Raw genomic sequence first — 23,025 nt, 5'->3', positions numbered from 1 at the left:
TAATAAAATACATAAAGATGGCTGTAGATATCTAGACACGGATATAGTCTTGCCTGGGATAGACTCTAAATGGTGATGCAGTACAATGAATGGTGAAAAACAAGCACACCAATGAAACGGAAAACAATAGTCAAAAAGTATTGACAGTGTATTTATTTAAAACCAAACTCCCTCCCCTTAATTACTTACAATTAACCATTTATGCAGCCAAGTTTAAACTGGAGCAATCCAGGTGAAGTCCCTTGCTTAAGGGTACAACAGCAATGTCCCCCACCTGGGATTGAAAACACACCCTCCTGTTTAAGAGTCCAGAGCCCCAACCACTGCTCAACCCTGCTGCCCAATTATTGTCTCTGCTGGCCAAGATTGATATGACCATTAGTCTCTGACTGAAGCCCTAGAGGATATGATGGACTTTGGGCTCTACAGAACCAGTGTTGGAGCGCTCAGACTTCATCCAACAAGCTGTGCTAAAACTGAGAATGCATCTCTTAGCAAGACAGGCCAATAGTAGTCAAGTCATTTGCGTGTGCATGTGCGTGTGTGTGTGTATGGTCAACAAAATCCACTACAGCGCAGGATCGGTTCCCTGATGTTGGGGGTTGATCACTCTACCAAGCTTAGAGAGGGATGATGTCACCATAAAGAGCTCCTACACTGTGAGCCCGGATACATATGTATTTTGCCATCTGATGACATCTTTGCCAGGGCCAGACTTAACATAACTAAGCTACAGTGAGATACTCACAATATGAGGGGTACAATTCTAATTATTATTAGGCGGGAAATAAGAAAAGTAATGAAATGGACACTTTCTTTCTAAAACACTCTGGGTATTAAACATGATCAGAAAGCTCGGCATAGCTCAAGGCCTCAGCATGTCATAATCCAGACGTCATCTCTGCATTGTACCTCTGTGATGGGTTACCAAGGGAACCAAAGTGGAATTCTTGAATTAAATGTTCTAAAATCCCCTGAGATAATTCCATAAAGAGATTATTATTGTTGTCATTGTTTTGATGTTGTTTCAGGACTGTTTCATGTTCGTTACATTCTGTCTATACCATCCACATGTAAAGTCCACCTGTTTTCTGTTAGTTACTCGTGTCTCTTTAGGAATGTCCTATTTATTTATGTAGACCGTAAAAACTGAACATTTAATTCAATATCAATTATGCAATTATTTCAAGGTAGAAAAGTGGGTCAGAATAGTCTAGGCACCAAAAGACTGTCTGGCATGATGCAGTGCTGATACTTTAACCTCATCCAAAATGTTTTTTTTTTTTATCTAAGTAGGTTGAGTCAAAAGTATTCAGTAAGTTTCAGCTGCAACCAGAAAACAGTCGACACAGATACACCTTAGATATACTTGTTTGAATAACCCCTCGTCCAACACAAACACACACACTCTTCTCAAGTTCTCAACCCTTTTACCCTGCTCTCTCTCTCTCTCTCTCTATCTCAAGCAATAAACAGATCTTTCTAAATCTCATCTCAGCAGATCGATTTCCCCCTTCAGTGCCTAATTAGGCCGAGCGCTGACATTTGATCGCAGACTCGCGGAGGTAGGCCCCTCCGGTCCCGAGTGCCGCTTTGATTCGATTAATAATGCAGGAAATCGTGCAAAATACAGAGATGTAGAAAAAAATACTTGATTGTACGATGGCACTGACCACTGTTGCACACTGAAAATCTTTCTCCTGCCCGACTTTCTAGTACAGTGTCTGTGTGCTGCTCCAAACTTGTAATTGATTGTTTCCGTTCTAGGCGTATTGTCAAATAATACAAAACATCGGCAAAAACAAATAAACAAACAGATCATGCAGTAAACTATGCAGCAAACTGGGCAAGTCTTCAGTGAGAATTCTGACATTTTTATTATCAATTATTAAAAGTAGAGCCTTAGTAATAAAAAGCTGTTGATTCCTTTTCTCTCACTGCATTTGTGGGAGAAAATACTTCTACAATTGTTACGTCATGTTAATACTATTTCAGGAGTTAGGACTCAAAGTGATGAATGGTGGGAAAATGCATCTGTCCAAATGACCTAATTTCTACAGAAAACAATCCGTTCATCAAAACACAGCCTTTAAAGGATTGCATTTCAGAGGTAAAATTTGCTGTATCTCTTTAGCATTTAGTACCATTCAACAAAATAATACGATTATACAGGTATAATTGTTTTTCAAGGTCATTATTACAAATGCACCCTCTTTTCATGGTTGGTAAAAACAGCTACAGAGACCACAAGTTTAATATCACTAAGTAAATCCTTAAATTACACTGATGTTATACGATAATTGTTTTTATTAAGCATAACAAAGGGTTAAAATGCAAGGGCAAGCTCTGTTTCGAGTAATCAGTCTACCTGTCAAGCACTGTATAGGTTTTGGAACTGTCTAGGATGTAATAATAAAACTGTACAGTACACTACTGTGAAAAGTGATCAGTTTTTGCATTGAATTAAACAATAAGATTGGTATGAATCCCATGGGCTGATTACTTAAAAATAATTTCCCAGGAAAGTGTGGGTTTCATTATCTTTTATGAACTCTAGATTGATGCTCACAATTATAACTGATTTTGTGCAGTAGTGAGCCATTAACCAGTTTCTGCTGCACTGTATTTTCTATTTAAAGGGGTCATGAACTGAGAAATCAATTCCCTTGATCTTTTGACATATAAGAGGTCATTATACTATAAAAACATCCTGTAAGTTTCAGAACTCAAACTTTCTCGTTAGTCTATTGAAGCCAATCTGCAAAAACGACAGGATGTGGAATGTGCCACTTTATTACGTAATAGTGTGGCTAAACCCCGCCTCCGCAGAAGAAGATAAACGCCTGCTTCTACATTACTGCCTGTTAAGCCCCGCCCACCGATTAACGCATATAGTAGGTAAATATCGAGAGAGGCAAACGCCGGTCTAGTCAGGAACCAAACAATAAACATGGCTCTGAAGACAACAATTGACAATTATTTTACTTTAATGAAAATGATGGACAATGAATATAAGAACGAAACTTCGTTTACATGAAGCAGCGCGAATTATCCTTTGTCAGATACAACTGTATTAATGCCTAGTATCTAAACTTTATATGCAACAACCAATGAAATATAAAATGTGTAATATGCATAAATGTTAAAAACGACACAAACCGCTTTCTGTAGCATCTTCGGCTAAACTCTAATATAATGTAATAGGCTAACTACCTCACACATAAAGTATAAATATAAATAAAGATGATTATTTACCATGCTGTCGCAGGCTGTAGTATCCTTGCCATTTGAGGTGCAGGTTCGTTGTCTTCTGATTCGGGATCAGACTCTGGCTCAAACATGTTTGGCTGAATTTCACCGGCTGCCATTTCTCAACATCGGAAATTTTCGAAACAATTCCACACGTGTACTGACGGGAGTTGAAAATGTTTAAATATGCAAAACTGTTAGCCAATCATACCAGTGGGCGTTTACTTCCGAGTCTACAATCCGCCACGACTATTTAAATGGTGTGTTCCGATGATTTTTTTTGATGTAAAAATCTTGATAACATTATAAGTGGACCTCGGAGAACAGTAGAAAATAATTTTAAAAAGGCAGTTCATGACCCCTTTAAATTACATCAACTTTCTCTGCATGTTAATGTTAAGTGGGAAAGATGAACAAACGATAGAACTGAAAAAAATCAGAATGTTTATGAAACCTAATTATTTATCACCAGAATGTGTGTGTGTGTATATATATATATATATATATATATATATATATATATATATATATATATATATGAGCACAGTGTCCCTGGCATAGACTCTCTGTGTTTCAGATGACCCGGGCACAAATAGCAATCAATCTGCGCTCATCAATGACAAGTTTCCGGCCTCCCCCTCTCCTAAGCAGATGGTCTCAAGCTCATTCATTTGGGTCAATTGGCAGTTAAACAGCCCCCGCTTGGGTGATCACAAGTTCTTCTAAGAAGTGGAGAAGTGGAGAAAGGAGGGTTGTTGGTTTGAAGAAAATTGACAGGGGTTTAAGCCTTATGTTTCTTCAATACTGTGCTGACATTTCCGATTTCCAGTTGGACTGTTCAGTGTCTAGTGTCAATGCTTTATTTGTAGGTATATATATATATATATATATATATATATATATATATATAAAATGCTGTTTCGCTATAACACTCCTGAATAATTAAATCCCATGCCTTTTATAGCACCCGCATACATAGTTATATTGCTATAGTCTGGCACTTAATCAGACTGGTTTGCAACACATACACTCTGAGCAGTGTAAAGTTGGCCCCCTCTCACACCAATACAGTGCATCCCCAGGTAGGGCATGATTTTAAGTGTAAACCACTCAACTCGCAATATTCGTCCATGGCAAAGGTGTTCAAACTCTGGATGGGGATCTTTGGTAGACAGCAATCTTCAAGTCCTTCAGATCTGATTCAACTCTGGGTTTTGACTGGGCCACTCTAGGACATGAATTTCAGTCCCTGTTTTGCCTAAGCTGAATAGGTCAGGGAGCATATATTGTGCAATTTTGGGAAGGGTCATTGTTTGTGTAATGTTTGGGTTTGGATACAGTGAAGAAGTCACTCTTTTATTAATTATTCAGTTGGATGCTGACAGATTACTGTTACACAAATTCACACTTTGTTCTCTGTTTACTTCCTCAATACACAGTTCATTACAACTCTGAATGTCGGGGATGTTCACCATCAGAAAGAATAACCTTGGCTTTCACTAAAGCCTGTGTATCAAACAATACAGTCAAGTGTGCTAGACATTGCTACATTGCCTAACAGTTTGGTACAGTGCATTTTTTGTCTCACTTCCAGATTTTCAAACCAACAGATCATACTAAAACAAAGTACAGATTCACAAAAATCATTATAAAACATAATCATAATATTTTTATCAGCATTGTAAGACCTCTGCTTTCTCAGACAGAACAATCGTTGTTGGCCTTTACACAATGCCTCAGCATGTATATCAAAACCACTTACTGTCGATAACAGTCCCAAGAGCCTGACTGATACAGGGTTCGATACCAATAATTGGGAAGTAAAATTTCCCGATTACCAATAAATTTGCCAATATTTACTTTTTTTTTTGCATGCAAAACAGACAATTTCTAGCATGGATCCCTCAAATCTCTCCCTGTCAGAGAGAAATTGTGTCAAATATGCACAGAAGGCAGAATTTGTACATTTTATATAATAAACTTAACATACATTTTCATCATAAATAATAACCACAAATCAAACATTGTAAAAATGAATTACATAAATTAGAATGTGGGAGAATAAAGACCAAGGTAAATGAGCAATTTCACACACAAATAGAAAAATGTGCATGTTCTATACATTAGAGCAAATAATAAGATAGTGTTAAGTGCTGGTCTAGCTTATTAGCATTTTACACGAGTTAGGTTCCTTCAGTCCTGCACAGTGCTCAACACTGTCGCTCACACAGGGGCAGGTTATAGTGCAGGCAGCACAGCACAGCTGCATTTGTTTTAAAAAAGGTATTTAAAAATGCCCTCGAAAATGTAATAGATGTAGGATTTTAAATAGTTTTATTAATATAATGTACAGTTTCAGTTTTATCCAACATTGTCTGAGATGCGTTTTTCACTAATTTTCTTAAGATGTTTTACTGTGATCTGAGCTTGCTTGTCATTTGGAGACATTTGGAGTTTTAATTTGCTGATATCAGCAAGTCAACATCTTCAGCGAACATTTACTGTTTTCTTTATATTACTTGCTATTCTGAATTTTGAAAAGCGATTTAATTAACTTTTTAGTAAAAATGCACCTCTATGCCATAGTATGGTAATCTTCAGTCATGACGAAAATAAACAATAATCAAAACCATGGATTCTCAAATGCAGCACAGCTTTCAACGCTTTGTTTCAACACGGCGTTGCCCATGAGAACCACTGTGGAGTCAGGAGCTTCCAGCGAAGACTAAAGCACCATAACTATGTTAAAATATAATGGTAAATAATTATAATAAGGACTGTAAAACCAAATAAACATTTATTTATTGTCTGAAGTATTTTTTTAATTGACAAAGGATTTTATGGTAATGTGAAAAAAAGATTTAGCCAATAGTATGAGAAAATGTATCGGTGCATTATTGGTGGAATATGTTACGATACAGATACTTCTGTAAAAGGTGAGTATCGGCCGATAATATCGGTGCTCCGATATATCTGTCAGGCCCTACTTATAACTATCTACAACCTCCACCACCTGGCCTAGGATTAAGGTCTGCTGAGAAGCCTGGGATCTACCTTTAAATTCCATGGTCATATCTTTAGTTTTGCTCACATTTAGTTGTAAGAACGCAGCATCACACCAATTCACAAGTCCTCAACAACAGGGCCATGGCAGGTTTCATTCTCGTCTAGCAAACTAATGATTACAGAGTCATCAGCAAACTTAAGTATATGCCTATTTTTGTACTGACTACAGCAATCGTTTATATATATATATATATATATACACACACAACAAGGGAGACATTAATATGTTAAATAAATTATACCATTATGTACAGACACATAAATGAAACTGTAAAGTGTAAAACCATTACTAAACTCTATATATTTACATTGATAGGATGTAGGATTGATATGGTTACTTGGAATGGTGGATTGGGGAAGGTGGGGGGCACACATCTGTTTGTCACATAGTTAGGAGTGAAACTAAGTATTTCAAGGAGAGTAGCTCTGGAAACATGTTACAGCTCTGTCTTGGGGGTCCTCCCATCAAATCCCAAAGTCAGAACACCTGTGGGAGGAACTTAGCAAGCTTAATCAGGAAAGAGAACTTGCATTACTGACCTGAAAAAATAAAAGAGAGGAGACTATAGTATTCCTCTGGCCAAAGGATTGTGAAGGCTATTAAAAAAAAAAAAAACATTTTTTATCTTAATACTTTTGCTGATATAGTGTTTAGGGTTCCCAAGTCATAACAAAGTATTCTTTCAAACCTGGGCGTCTGTTTACTTCATCCATTTCTCAATGTTGCAGCCCTGGCCCCAGGAAGCCACAATCCAGCATTTTCTTTTAAGGTTACCCCTTCGAGTAATCAGTTCAAAAAGACAATTAAATATAAGCATTTGATCAAATTGCACATGTTATTTGTTCAGTTCAGTCATTTCCTGTTTTTATTATCAAAAGCTCAGGAATATTACATCACTGAAAGGGCCTGTTCATTAATAAGGGTTCAAAACAACAGCGTTCGCCGTCTTTAATAATCATTGATTTAAGAGATGACCTATCCAGACCTGCTTGGATTGTAGCTTTCTCCAGGACTCCCGTTCCATACAGATAGGACTGTGACAGTTTAGTACACATGGTAACTAGAGGTAAAGCAGAGAGGGACAATGAGACTAATGCCCTTGATTTCTACATGAGAATATTGCTTTTGCTTCTAAAATTCAAAGGCATTCTGCTATGATTCCCAGCAAACCACCTCTACCACCTCCCTCCGTTTTTTCTAAAAATACCTGGGACCAGTATACACCCCCCAACACCCCCGCTGTTAGTGCAATGACTTATCCCACATTCTAGTCACACGGCTCACGATGAGAGTGGATGCAGACACCTTTTAGTTTGAGTTTAAAAGGAGCAGTTCAGGATGTTCCAATTGCTTTGGCCTCTTATGTTGCTGAGTGTGAGGAATCAAATTGCTTTTGAGTTTGTGACCATACTTTGTGATGGGGACAGGAGAAAAAACGAAATATGTAACTGGTTTCACTGCGAGCAGAGCATCATTACATTTGTGTATCAAGATCGTTTAACCTTATTATGTATAATGATATATAATTTTGAAGAAAAAGTAGAAGAGATTATTCACACCCTTCATTTGAAACAGTTATTCAGTTTATATCTAGGCTTTATATACAAAAGAAGATGAAGGGTAAGAAAATGGGTAGTAAGCACCTCCCTCTGTTGTCCCGTGGCTGTTCTGTAATTTGCAGAGACGAGACGTGTTTATTTGCCACCCTGGTGCTCCCTATGAAAAGGCTGTAAGTAGATGTTGAAAAGTGTTGGCAGACTCCCTGAGTGTCTGATATGATTAGAAGCAATGGGATTGCTACTTCTCTCTCCGTTTCCAAACCCAGGGCACTAATCTACAGCTCAGAGTACATTAACTGTGGTGTTTCAGTGCTGAAATCAATAGATAGCACCAAGGAATTTCTCTCTCTTCATATGAATGTGTATATACTTTCCAGATGCTCATTTAACCCCAGTTCCTTATGGAGAGGGTTACACTTGCTTTATTTTTCCATATTCCCAATATGGGTTGTTAAAAGTCAATGCCGTTAAGTCATTAGATTACACTGCAGTTATACAATCGCAGGTCAATAAATACATCACCTAGCTTTATATCCAGACACCTTTCTGCTACCTCACTATAAGCATAACATACTAAAACATACAAACTCAGCAATCCAACAAACGATCCGAAGTGAAATGTTTAATCTTAGTCTAAATCTGTAAGCAAGAGATTGTGACTGATATATCTGTCCCAAATGTTTCAGTTTCCTTTATCTGTACCAGAAGCCAGTCACTACAGTGATGAGTGTCAGGTGTTATCGATCCCAGTGTTATCATCCCCTCTTTGCATGGTGTCACAATAGGACCAATGGCCCCTGTGTTAATGACATACACTGACTCATTTCTAGAGGACAGCTTTTCAGGTCACCGACCAGAAGGATGGGGACCTTTTCTGTATGAGTGTGAATTATCTGATATGGTTTGCTGTGACTTATTCATTAGTAGAGGCCAGTTACTTTCAGGCCACTCCAATCATAAGGCCATTCAACCCATCATTTGGTATCCAAGGATCCTATCCAGTCTATTTTTGAATGTTCCCAAATTGTCGCTTCAACCACATCGCTGGGGAGTTTGTTCCACATTGTGACAAATCTCTGTGTGAAGAAGTGTCTCCTGTTTGTGCAGATTGCACAGTTAGGGTCATGACATGCAGCGTGATGAATGGAGAGTTAATTGAAAAACAGACCCATATCTGACAGACAAATACAGGTTTTCTCTCTCTCTCTCTCTCTCTCCCCCTCTCTCCCCCTCCCCCCCCCCCCAGATCATTACATCTTGTTGCTGGATTTCATTAGTCAGGGAGATAACTGTTACTTACACACTGCCAAAGCTGCTCGAGTTTCAGCTCATCTGCATGTAGACAGTAGACACACTGCGCCCCCCTCACCCAGGCCCTTCCCCAACCAGTGAGAAAATGATTCTAATGAAGGATACAATATTCAGTTACATTACAGAAGCTTTGAAATGCACTGGTGGATCAATCTGTTGTGTCCCCCTGTGGCTCTCATTAACACAGTCTTGGTATTAGGTCTAGATCTCTGTATTTGGGTGCGTTTTTGTGCTTTCTCTGTGTGCTTGTGTGTATCTGTTTGGCATTTTAAGTACTATATACAAAACAGCATCAGGTGACCTCACATGCCCGCTGTCCGTTTCATTTAGGGACATCGATAAATCACAGTTTAGTCTATGACTCGACAAATTCTGCAGAGCCTGGACAACTCGTTTCCTTAAATTAAATAAATAAATGCATAAACGTTTGTATCAGGTCCAAATCTGCTTTTATTAAGTTTCCACTTAGGTCCTGTTGGGAAGATTCACTTCCACAAAGATGAGCTTCTCTTAACTCCACTTACGATGCAGACGACCTTTGCCCTGGCTAAGCGCTTATCTCAGAGATGGGATATAAAAATGAGTAAACAAATAAATAAAGTATATGACTATTACACCAAGGCTACCTGTTTTCTCAAGAGCTGAAGGACCATAAAGCTTAACTTACGGATCAAAAAATGTAAACTTTTATTTTTGCGCCAAGGAAGACACCTGTTATAACTGTATTAACAGCAGGGATGGACTAGGACTGAAAAACGGACTTTAACCCAGAGTGGCCCACCCACGTTCACACACCAGCCCCTACTACCAGCACTGAGCTGCATCACAGCTATTGTCGTACACTAAAGCTGAGGGCACCCCAGTCTACATTTTATGTAATATGGGACACCGGATACTGTGTAGAATGTAGATTTATGGGTTTATGGGTTGCCAATTATATGAAAATTTAATGTGTATCAGTATTTTTCATAATTAATTCTTAGGCTATAGTATAATTAATATTATTGAGCAAATAAACGTGTTCATGAACCTAATTGTAAATAGGAAGAAGTTAAAATGTGTCTATTCCATGTTTTCTACAGTACCACCATTAAACAAAGCACCATGTTGCGCACCATGTATTCTCCTAGGACAGTGGTTCCTGGAGGAGCCCCTACTCTCCTTGTCTCAGTTCCAACCGATCTCTCAATTACTTAATTGAACCCTTAATTTAACTAATAATGTCCTAAATCAGGACATAATTATTTAAAATAGTAGTGGGTTTTAAGTTAATTATAGAATTGTGTAAAGAACATATTCATCTCTTTTAATACACAATTTATAAAGTCAAATCTAAACAGATTGTTACTTCAATTAAGGTTCAATTAAGTAATTGAGAGCTGGGTTGGAACAAAATCCAGCAGGGTAGGGGGTCCTCCAGAGCCAGGGTTGGGAACTCCTATCCTAGGATATTCAACAACTTAAAAAAAGAATAATAATAAATATATGTGTTTTATAGTATGAGTAAAGTAGTTTACTTGTGCTGTTGCTCTTTAACATGATTGGTGGTAAAATGACACACTTAATACTTATTGTATAAAAAAAGAAACATTTTCCAACACTGTCAGTTCCCAAAATATCCCAAATTCATGATTAGAGACAATTTTGGATTGGGTTAAACTAATTCCGCAACAATTCAACAATTCAAAATCATGAGAGCTTTCAATACTTAATGAATGGCCTCTACTACAAATACATAATACAAATACATATCACATTACAAAACAATAGAAAGCCGGGAATGGGGTACGTTTCTATAAAGATCTTAAACAATAAACAATAATTCACAGTTTTAATAGCTTTCTTATTATTTGAGTATAAAATAGTTTTTTTATCTGTTGTTTAATTTGTTGTCCAGATACGCTGACCAGTCTAAATTGCATGGTTACAGCAATAGGTTGCATACTTTTAGTGCAGATCTGCACAATTTCACATGGAAATCTGCACTCCATAGTTACAAAGGAGAGGTCAAGCAGCATAAAGAGTGGAGCTGGAGGGCTGGCTGCCCACAACAAGTTGCGGTTTCCAAGCCAAAAGGCAGGGGAGGCCGCTGGAGGAGGGAGTTTGCAGTGCTGGGCTGCGCTGATGAATAGCTCTCTGACACGCTCTGCCCGGAGGAAGACGGATGGTGTTGCCCAGGGCTGCCGGAGAGGCACTGTGCGGCGCTGGACCATTTCCCTGCCCTCTGAGTGCAGCGATGAACGGTGCTCACTCACAATCACCTCTCCACTGCCCACAATCGCGAATCCGCTTCATTTCTTTTCATAGCCTCTGAGGTGAGCAATATCAGGGAACTGGCCACAGTTGTTTCATTTACCCAGGTGAGTTGGGCATTAACTCCGGCTTCCGGCAGCACAACAAAAGCAAGCAAGCAAGCAAACAAACAACATTGTGTGATTACTGCCAAATAATAATCATAATAATACTGTACAAACAATACACATTTGACAGACACGTTTTACAAAATAATAAAAAGGACATTACATAATATAAGTTTTAATTGAAATAAACTAAATTCTAGTATACAATACAGTGCAGTTCAAGTGTGAGAAGATAATGTGATAAAAGATGCATCAATGCAGTGAGTACAAGGCAGACCTGATTACTGATGCTTACTGAAAGGGAAGTAATTATAATTAGTCTTGATCTCTGGCTGATACTTAGAATAATACCAATCTTTTCCTCTGGCAATGATGTACCCCCTGCAAAGCTGCCATAACAATTTTTATGCATTTGATTTAAGAACATACATCTTCCATATAACTACATACTGAAGTCTCTCTGAGAACACTTCACACATGCCCCAATAAGCTACAGTCACAGTTGATCATGAAACCCTGACATACACCCTTCAACCCTTGTTCCCTGCATTATTTCTCAACATCCTTTTTCACACAGCCCAGGTTAGAACCAGTGCTGTCTGGGTTATAGGACTTGTCTTGTCCTCTAGAAAGGAGGCTGTAACTTGTTGAGCCACTCGAGAGCTCCTCACCCCCCAGAGATTATTTAAGTGTTACATTGTACTGTATATTCACATAACTACTATATTTGATAACGTAGACCTACACTCACCTAAAGGATTATTATGAACACCTGTTCAATTTCTCATTAATGCAATTATCTAACCAACCAATCACATGGCAGTTGCTTCAATGCATTTAGGGGTGTGGTCCTGGTCAAGACAATCTCCTGAACTCCAAACTGAATGTCTGAATGGGAAAGAAAGGTGATTTAAGCAATTTTGAGCGTGGCATGGTTGTTGGTGCCAGACGGACCGGTCTGAGTATTTCACAATCTGCTCAGTTACTGGGATTTTCACGCACAACCATTTCTAGGGTTTACAAAGAATGGTGTGAAAAGGGAAAAACATCCAGTATGCGGCAGTCCTGTGGGCGAAAATGCCTTGTTGATGCTAGAGGTCAGAGGAGAATGGGCCGACTGATTCAAGCTGATAGAAGAGCAACTTTGACTGAAATAACCACTCGTTACAACCGAGGTATGCAGCAAAGCATTTGTGAAGCCACAACACGTACAACCTTGAGGCGGATGGGCTACAACAGCAGAACACCCCACCGGGTACCACTCATCTCCACTACAAATAGGAAAAAGAGGCTACAATTTGCACAAGCTCACCAAAATTGGACAGTTGAAGACTGGAAAAATGTTGCCTGGTCTGATGAGTCTCGATTTCTGTTCAGACATTCAGATGGTAGAGTCAGAATTTGGCGTAAACAGAATGAGAACATGGATCCATCATGCCTTGTTACCACTGTGCAGGCTGGTGGTAATGGTGTGGGGGGTGTTTTCTTGGCACACTTTAGGCCCCTTAGTGCCAATTGGGCATCGTTTAAATGCCACGGCCTACCTGAGCATTGTTTCTGACCATGTCCATCCCTTTATGACCACCATGTACCCATCCTCTGATGGCTACTTCCAGCAGGATAATGCACCATGTCACAAAGGTCGAATCATTTCAAATTGGTTTCTTGAACATGACAATGAGTTCACTGTACTAAACTGGCACCCCCCCAGTCACCAGATCTCAACCCAATAGAGCATCTTTGGGATGTGGTGGAACGGGAGCTTCGTGCCCTGGATGTGCATCCCACAAATCTCCATCAACTGCAAGATGCAATCCTATCAATATGGGCCAACATTTCTAAAGAATGCTTTCAGCACCTTGTTGAATCAATGCCACATAGAATTAAGGCAGCTCTGAAGGCGAAAGGGGGTCAAACACAGTATTAGTATGGTGTTCCTAATAATCCTTTAGGTGAGTGTATATATATATACCGATCAGCCATAGCATTAAGACCACTGACAGGTGAAGTGAATAACACTGATAATAAGAACATAAGAACATAAGAAAGTTTACAAACGAGAGGAGGCCATTCGAGCCATCGTGCTCGTTTGGTGTCCATTCATATCTAAGTGATCCAAGGATCCTATCCAGTCTATTTTTAAATGTTCCCAAACTTTCAGCTTCTACCACATCGCTGGGTAGTTTATTCCAGATTGTGACTACTCTCTGTGTAAAGAAGTGTCTCCTGTTTTCCGTTTTGAATGCCTTGAAGCCCAATTTCCATTTGTGTCCCCGGGTGAGTGTGTCCCTGCTGATCTGGAAAAGCTCCTCTGGTTTGATGTGGTCGATGCCTTCCATGATTTTGAAGACTTGGATCAAGTCCCCACGCAATCCCCACATAATCTCATTATCATGGCACTTGTCAGCGGGTGGGATATATTAGGCAGCAAGTGAACATTTTGTCCTCAAAGTTGATGTGTTAGAAGCAGGAAAAATGGGCAAGCGTAAGGATCTGAGCGACTTTGACAAGGGCCAAATTGTGATGGCTAGACGACTGGGTCACAGCATCTCCAAAACTGCAGCTCTTGTGGGTGTTCCCGGTCTGCAGTGGTCAGTACCTATCAAAAGTGGTCCAAGGAAGGAAAAGCGGTGAACCAGCGACAGGGTCATGGGTGGTCAAGGCTCATTGATGCACATGGGGAGCGAAGGCTGGCTCGTGTGGTCCGATCCAACAGATGAGCTACTGTAGCTCAAATTGCTGAAAACGTGAATGCTGGTTCTGATAGAAAGGTGTCAAAACACACAGTGCATCACAGTTTGTTGCGTATGGGGCTGTGTAGCTGCAGACCAGTCAGGATGCCCATGCTGACCCCTGTCCACTGCCGAAAGCGCCTACAATGGGAATGTGAGCATCAGAACTGGAACACGGAGCAATGGAAGAAGGTGGCCTGGTCTGATGAATCACGAGTTCAAGGTGTTGACTTGGCCTCCAAATTCCCCAGATCTCAATTCAATCGAGCATCTGTGGGATGTGCTGGCCAAACAAGTCTGATCCATGGAGGCCCCACCTCGCAACTTACAGGACTTAAAAGGATCTGCTGCTAACGTCTTGGTGCCAGATACCACAGCACACCTTCAGAGGTCTAGTGGAGTCCATGCCTTGACGGGTCATGGCTGTTTTGGCAGCAAAAGGGGGACCTACACAATATTAGGCAGGTGGTCATAATGTTATGGCTGATCGGTGTATATATGTCAACATATATGTATATATGTAAATCTTCTTCAGTATCTATTCTTTATCCAATCGTGAACTGAAAGAGGTTGACCACTAGTAAAGGATACTAATAAAATACTCACGTGCTTTGAAGCTGGTGAGAATACATTTTTTAATAGAAATGGGCACAGAGCATCTAGAGAACCAAACTGGAAGAAATGTCTCTGGGATTGAAAGATTTTTTTTTATCTCAAATTGATAGAATTTAACAAAACATCTGCAGACGAAACAACGAAAGATATTCCCAGTCTTTTTAAGTAAGTGGTTTAAGAGGTGTCTGATGTCTGATGTGATCCATACAGTGCCCAAGATCCCCGGACAAATAACTCCCTCTCAAAACCGAGGACAGCGACAAGGCCATGAAAACACAAGAATAAATAAAGGAGAAATAATTAATTCTGTTATCACAGCCTCCTACTTTCTCTATTTCTGTTGGGATTAAAGGAATGAGAGGAGAGGGAGATGGTGGGGGGAGTATATCAGAGACAAAGCTTTAGCGCCAAACTTTGAGCTGTGAGTGGAGTGGATGCCACCCCTGGGATAAATATAGTATTCCACCAGCAACCATTAGGAATAGCCGTGCACAGAATACAGAGTAACCACAATCTCTGAAGAGGGCTACATTACCATTCTGTTGCTCCAATCAGGACTCCATTTGCATGTCCTCCTCTCTTCCCCTGGTCACCACTATGTCTCTCCACTGCTCGTTCAGTGCTGCCTAATGAGGAAGCCAGTGTAAGTGACTTGTTTGTTTGAAAGCAGAAAAGGGCACAGAAAGGATTTTCCACTATACTGTGTTATTGGGGAATATAACCAACACTAGTAACAGCTAGAGATGCTGGTGAATCTCCCAAGCATTTACCACGGGTCTCATAGCCAGTCAGTATTTGGAGTATGCTTTTAGTCTCATAAGAAATACTTTAGTATCTTACAGTAATATATATGCTGAAAGTATAATTTTACAGCTGAACATTGTTACATTGTTTATAAGATGCATCAGACTCAATGTTAACACATCCACAAACATTTCAAATATTACTATAGCTCTGTCTGTACAAACAGGTAATGTTCTTATATGCACTATTATTTGTTTAGTTGTTCTCCTGTTTGATTGCATGTAATCTGTTGACAGACAAACTAATGAAGACTATGATGTCTATACACTCACCTAAAGGATTATTAGGAACACCATACTAATACTGTGTTTGACCCCCTTTCGCCTTCAGAGCTGCCTTAATTCTATGTGGCATTGATTCAACAAGGTGCTGAAAGCATTCTTTAGAAATGTTGGCCCATATTGATAGGATTGCATCTTGCAGTTGATGGAGATTTGTGGGATGCACATCCAGGGCACGAAGCTCCCGTTCCACCACATCCCAAAGATGCTCTATTGGGTTGAGATCTGGTGACTGGGGGGGTGCCAGTTTAGTACAGTGAACTCATTGTCATGTTCAAGAAACCAATTTGAAATGATTCGACCTTTGTGACATGGTGCATTATCCTGCTGGAAGTAGCCATCAGAGGATGGGTACATGGTGGTCATAAAGGGATGGACATGGTCAGAAACAATGCTCAGGTAGGCCGTGGCATTTAAACGATGCCCAATTGGCACTAAGGGGCCTAAAGTGTGCCAAGAAAACACCCCCCACACCATTACCACCAGCCTGCACAGTGGTAACAAGGCATGATGGATCCATGTTCTCATTCTGTTTACGCCAAATTCTGACTCTACCATCTGAATGTCTGAACAGAAATCGAGACTCATCAGACCAGGCAACATTTTTCCAGTCTTCAACTGTCCAATTTTGGTGAGCTTGTGCAAATTGTAGCCTCTTTTTCCTATTTGTAGTGGAGATGAGTGGTACCCAGTGGGGTGTTCTGCTGTTGTAGCCCATCCGCCTCAAGGTTGTACGTGTTGTGGCTTCACAAATGCCTTGCTGCATACCTCGGTTGTAACGAGTGGTTATTTCAGTCAAAGTTGCTCTTCTATCAGCTTGAATCAGTCGGCCCATTCTCCTCTGACCTCTAGCATCAACAAGGCATTTTCGCCCACAGGACTGCCGCATACTGGATGTTTTTCCCTTTTCACACCATTCTTTGTAAACCCTAGAAATGGTTGTGCATGAAAATCCCAGTAACTGAGCAGATTGTGAAATACTCAGACCGGCCCGTCTGGCACCAACAACCATGCCACGCTCAAAATTGCTTAAATCACCTTTCTTTCCCATTCAGACATTCAGTTTGGAATTCAGGAGATTGTCTTGACCAGGACCACACCCCTAAATGCATTGAAGCATCTGCCATGTGATTGGTTGGTTAGATAATTGCATTAATGAGAAATTGAACAGGTATTCCTAATAATCCTTTAGGTGAGTGTATATATGGCATATATGTATAAGTTACTTGATTATGCCATGACCAATATTTGTTTACAGTCTTAATAAATGACTGAGGGAGCTCCCCAGGATCAGGGTTGAAGACCACTGACTGCTTGACTTGTTACACCATGTTATCAGTCTTCGTCACAAAGCCTCCCCTAACACACACTACCATTCATATACCCATGATCCCCTTCAAATGTCAGGTCCAACAGACACACGGTTACAGAGATCTTGCTCCCAGAGATGACTACACGTGTAGAGCTAAGCATCAACAATGAAGAATTGGAGGGTGAAAATGGCATTTGAGTTGGTTTATTACATACAGAGCACTGTGGATCCAGCAAAACAGACTGATTTCATAGAGTACAATTACTTCTGATATACTTTACGGGCATTATGGTTCTCCCCAATGATTTGCCCAAGTCATCTGTCCTCCTTGTGCCCCACCCACGAGTCAGCATTTGAGATTACTGTCCTAGAAAAGAAACCCACTTTGCATATAAGCTCCCATTGTCAGCAGAGGTAAATGTCCAATATCTCTTTATGGAGTCCATGTTCAGCAGAAGAGATTGTCCAATGTTGATTTGTGTTTTATTTGTGAAGCTCTTTTCCATATGCTTACACGAATAGAGTGGATAGTGCGGGTATGTGTTTATTTTATTTTATGACTCGTGGTGTGGCTTGCTCATTAATGTCTGAGTATATTCTGAAATGCAATCACTCCCCCTGTCACACCCATGTCAGATATTTAATGAGGAAGCTGTATCACACTTGCTCCAAGGACTGAAATAGATGCTCTGTACATATCTATAACCTGATATAACCAGTGAAACCTGGTCACTAAATGCAATAATGTTCCAGAAACTGCAGAAGAGACAAAGAAGCATGCAAAGATGTCTTGCTTGGAATCACAAAAGGAAATACAAAAATAAATGAATGGATCTGACAACAAACAAATGTGTGACATCATCGAAGGAGTGGAAATGTTAATTGCAAGCATATAACAGATCAAAGATGAACAAAGGACGCTATCAAATGGATCCCAGGAGGTGAAAAAAGACCCAGAAGACGATCACATAAACGATGGGAAGATGAAATCATAAACTTTGCAGGCGCGACGTGGGAAAGAGAAGCTATAGATCGAAGCCAGTGAAAAGATCTTGGGGAGGCCTCCATCAAACATTGGATGAATATAGGATGATGATTTTTGATATGATTCTTGATATGCCATGGCACTGTATATATCAATACAGTATATATATATATATATATATATATATATATATATATATATATATATATATATATATATATAATGTTGTAAGTCGCCCTGGATAAGGGCATCTGCCAAGAATTAAAAATAATAATAATATATATTTATAAATATTTTCTCTATGGGACAATTTTGTGCAATATGGGTATTCAAAATGTAGAATGATCTACCAGTAGGAGAGCTACCAGCCCTGCCAGCTACCTCATTTTGATACAGTTTGCACAGGCATATGTGTGAGGTTGTAAAACTAAATCCGATGCTTTAGGCTTCTTCAGTCTTCTGTTAGCCTGGGGAATGAAAAAAGGACAAAAAATACTGATAAAAGTTGTTTCCATTTTGGCTACTGTCTGTGCCAACAAAAAAAGAACAGAACAAAAAAAAAACAGTCAGTCCATCTGGAGTGTCAGTCTCTCTGTCCTTTCTATTGCCCTGTGTCCATAGTATTCCCCCTGCCTCTCCCACTGCCACAGCATGGTGCATGCCCCTCCCTCTGTCTCTGACTGGACTGGAGAGAGAGAGAGAGAGAGAGAGGGAGAGGCTAGATTCTGTGTCCCAGGGGCCTACAGCTTAACCTGGGTTCTCAATATCCAAAGTGCTCAGAACACACCAGAGCATGGGAATAACCCTACACTGACAGACTGCTGCTGTAAATGACTGTCCAGCAAAGGAACAAACACCAAAAGACCCATCAGACTTGCCTGCTTGTGTAAGGGAGAGTAAAAGGGAAGGGGTTTCTGTTATTTGAAGGAAACAAATCATAGCAGAAGAACCGTGGCAATTGACATGGGTTTAGGAGGGGGGGCCAGGGGAGTCCTAGCCTTGGCACTCCTCAGCCTGGCAGTGCCAGCGGTAGAGAGATGCCCCAGTGCCTGCCGCTGCTCTTTCTCCAACCTGCAGTGTTCTGAGTCGGACACCATCGTGGGCATGCCAGTGCTGCCCTTCCATGAGAGCGAGAATGTGACGGAGATGTGAGTACAGTCCCAGTTTCCTTTTGCTGCCTTTTCTTAGTGTTGATTGTAGAAAGTTTATTTTTTCCTTTCGTCAGGGGTTTGCTTTGTTTGTCTGGTTGTGTGAATTTGAGGAGAATGTGCCACCAAAATGTGTATCCAAAATGCTACTTGTTTTTCTTTTTTCTCTTTTTCTTTCCCTGTTCTTGAAATGCTATTGTGAGAAGTGCCATATAAGACATAAACAAACAAACTTTCAGCTCCTATGAAACCGAGTCTCTGTTTCTTTGCTTTTTTTGGCCTGTGCTACTGTAGACTGACTGCCTGCAAACATGTTATTAGTTTTTTAGAAAACCAAAATGATAATTTGTACATTACAAGTATGTCACAAAGCCATGTCATAATCTGTTGCTTTGTACTTCATGGCGCTCATAAAGCTGTGCATATACTGATAATACTTACCAAAACAAATTCAATAAAGATAATGCACTAGTGTCAAATATTGTGGTTCTTCTGATGTATATTTAATGTTCACTGACTGCTTTCATACTGTTTTGTTTGGTCTTTTTTTTGGCATAAAGTAGAAAAAAATCTGGGTCAATGTATTGAAATTAAGAACTAAGGCAAAACAGAACACTAAATGATATAATAATATAACTGTAATAAGTCTTGTATTTGTCCACCTTTGGAATGTCTCATCGATTATACTCTTTTGATTGTACTAACAGGGGCTCATTGGATTATTTCTTGTGGCCAGGGAGTGATTGAGTTATTTCTCCTGGCATATTGTACCAGAGAACTTGAGGATTCGGTCTGCACTTGTCAGAGTCCTTTTGTTCTTTTCACCTCTATTTATACATTGTTGGGGCAACTAAACAGTTAGGTTTAATAACATTCTGCAGACTCATTAAATACATTCTGATGAGCAGAGACTATTTCCCACTAATGTTTTGAGGTCAACAAGTATATATATATATATGTAGAGAGAGAGAGAGAATGTATTTTTTTTGACAGTAAGAGAAAATTGAGTTATTTTATTTATTTGTCATGGATTGGTTTCGATTTTACCTTATTCTACTGCTGCTGCTATTTCCACTACCAATATTACTTCAGTGACAGAAGAGATTAAATGTGTACTGCATATGAGTGTTTTGTTATCATTTTCAGATATTCCTTAATTACAAGGGATTGAGCTGACTGTGCCATCACACTAATCTACTACATTTAGGAAGAAAACTTTTACACTTACTGCTACTATGAAAATAGATTTATTGCAGATTCATTAAGATTATTAAGATTGTTTGTCTTCTAATCAGCGGCATGTAGCTATTTAAGGAATCGGCTATAATAATAATAATAATAATAATAATAATAATAATAATATTTATAATGCATGTCATATGGTAGTTTTATTTTATTTTTTAATTCATTGCTCTCCAAAGGTCTTGCTTAAAACATGACCAGATTATTGAAACCTATGGGATGCATTTCTAAAATAGATCTTAGTAACTGAAGAATGTGCCACGGCATTGTATATTTCTCCATCTTTGAGTGTAAGACAGCAAAATCATTAGTAATAATATTTTTCTAAACAGATAGTCAAAACAGATGTCTGCAGTTCTAGATCAATATATATATATATTAGTTATTATATATATATGTATAATACATTGAACTGTGTACAACACAGCTTTTTATATAATACAAAAATGGGTATACAGAAGAATTAAAAAACAAAGAATATACACACGCATACACACATACATACATACATACATACATATGTTCATGCACGATTCCATATGCATCATGTATGTATTTGTGCAAATGCTCATACATATGCAAGCACATGAAAATACAATTGTAAAAAAGCTTTCAAGTAGCACACACATTATAGTAGTCAACCCCAATGATTTAGCCCTGATGTTTAGCACACTGCCTTTTATAGTGAACATCACTTAACAAGCACGATAATATAGGAAGCCTCAAACGCACATTCATTATGTTTCAACCACAATAAACCCGAATCAGGCTGACAAAACAGCAGACACAGGACTCCGTCCAGGGGCTTTAACATTTAAATCATTCCTACTAAGCTTTCTCATTAAAGACGAACTGGCATGACCCACATTTCTTGCCAGCAGAAAAAGCATTGCTGTTCACAAAGAGGAGACTTTCTTTGTTAGAGTTTGTGAAACTGTTTAAGTTGCCTTCAATAAAGGCATGAATAATTAGTTTGGTAATAGTAATGTTAACAATACAATATTTGTTATGCATCAGGACAGAGAGAGCAGTCTAAGTCTTCTGCTTAGATATGAATCTAGAGAAAACACACACCTCCCATAGTCACTGACAGAAGGCTTAGGAGTAAGGGTGGTATTGACTCAAATTGACTAAAATATATCTTTCTGGTGTTTACTGCCCATTGCAATTCAAGGGGCCTGCTAAAATGGAATATCTGCCCTGAAACCATTAACTTTCCGCTCCCAGACTCCTAACATAATCAGATTTAAATGTGATTTCTGTGAATTAGCGGTGAATGCTCGCTTGACGACAATTGATGAGAAATTAGGCTTTTGGATAAACTGAATATATTCCCAAAGTGTGTCTTATCTGGGACTTATGTTACAGCTGTGTGGCTCCGTTATGATATAAAAAATACAAGTCATTATAATTTTTTGGAGAATACAATCAAAAGCATTTTAGTTTAATTCTTAGTTCTGAAAGCCCACTATTGCAGAGTCCTGTTCTGCATCAGGTACGGTACTGTACTGTGTCTGTGCACCTGTTACCTAATTGTGTTGTATACTTTTTACTTTGTATAGCATGCTAATACATGTCATCGGCAATATTGGCACAATATGATTGCTTGTATAGTTAGCTGAATACAAGTCTCCTTCTGATATTTGTCTACCACTAATTTATTAATGATGAAATTTACTGTACCAAATTTGCTCAACATATTTCCCCCCCAATCCAAATTACATGCTTACATTAATATATTATATATGTTGTGCTTATATTTACTGGTGTAGAATATGTGTTTATTGTGTTGCTACTTACAGTATGGTTACATGTGCTAAGCCATGAATAACAGATCCTAATGTGACCAAGCAAACATGCTTACTGTAATATTTTTATACTACATCCAAACCAGAGAGACATTTGCTCTGTTACAGCAACAAATCAGTCGTCAGATCTGCACAATATGAATTTCTTCTGAGTTGTATGTGGGAGAACTATTTGGTTTTTGCAGCTTAGATTACAGGTTATGGTATTCAGTGTGGTGGTTAGCATTTGTTCATTTGTTTCTTTCAATTAAAAAAAAAATTGTAATTCTGGGGTTATAGTTCTAAGATGTAAATATGTGCATTTGTTTGAGAAATGTTATGCTACTCATCACAGTAAAATAGTGGAATGTATGCACTTTGCTCTTATTCATAAAGAATATTATGATACTTCCGAACAGCTGTAATGAGCTGTAAAGTTCTGAAGACACGTGTGAAACTGACAGGACAGGCTAATTATATAGACAGATGAAATAGATAGGACATAACACAGCTGAAACATTATAGTGAAACAACGGCACTACTACTAATAATACATAAATTATTAATATATAA

The 23,025-nt window shown here is 39.0% G+C and overlaps 1 protein-coding gene across 2 annotated transcripts in view; it reads left to right on the top strand.

The window, feature by feature from the left end:
- Nucleotides 1–19,065: 19,065 nt before the first annotated feature.
- ntrk1 (neurotrophic tyrosine kinase, receptor, type 1) overlaps nt 19,066–23,025 on the top strand; it is a 40,579-nt gene continuing 36,619 nt past the window's right edge. For both annotated transcript variants that reach the window (XM_066721579.1, XM_066721578.1), the window contains exon 1: nt 19,066–19,423. In XM_066721579.1, the coding sequence (XP_066577676.1) occupies nt 19,239–19,423 (185 nt within the window). In that variant the 5' untranslated portion in view covers nt 19,066–19,238. The remainder of the gene's footprint in view (nt 19,424–23,025) is intronic.

This window comes from Amia ocellicauda, chromosome 14 (genome assembly GCF_036373705.1).
Source record: "Amia ocellicauda isolate fAmiCal2 chromosome 14, fAmiCal2.hap1, whole genome shotgun sequence".
Taxonomy (NCBI): domain Eukaryota; kingdom Metazoa; phylum Chordata; class Actinopteri; order Amiiformes; family Amiidae; genus Amia; species Amia ocellicauda.
This window is presented reverse-complemented; position numbering and strand designations above follow the sequence as displayed.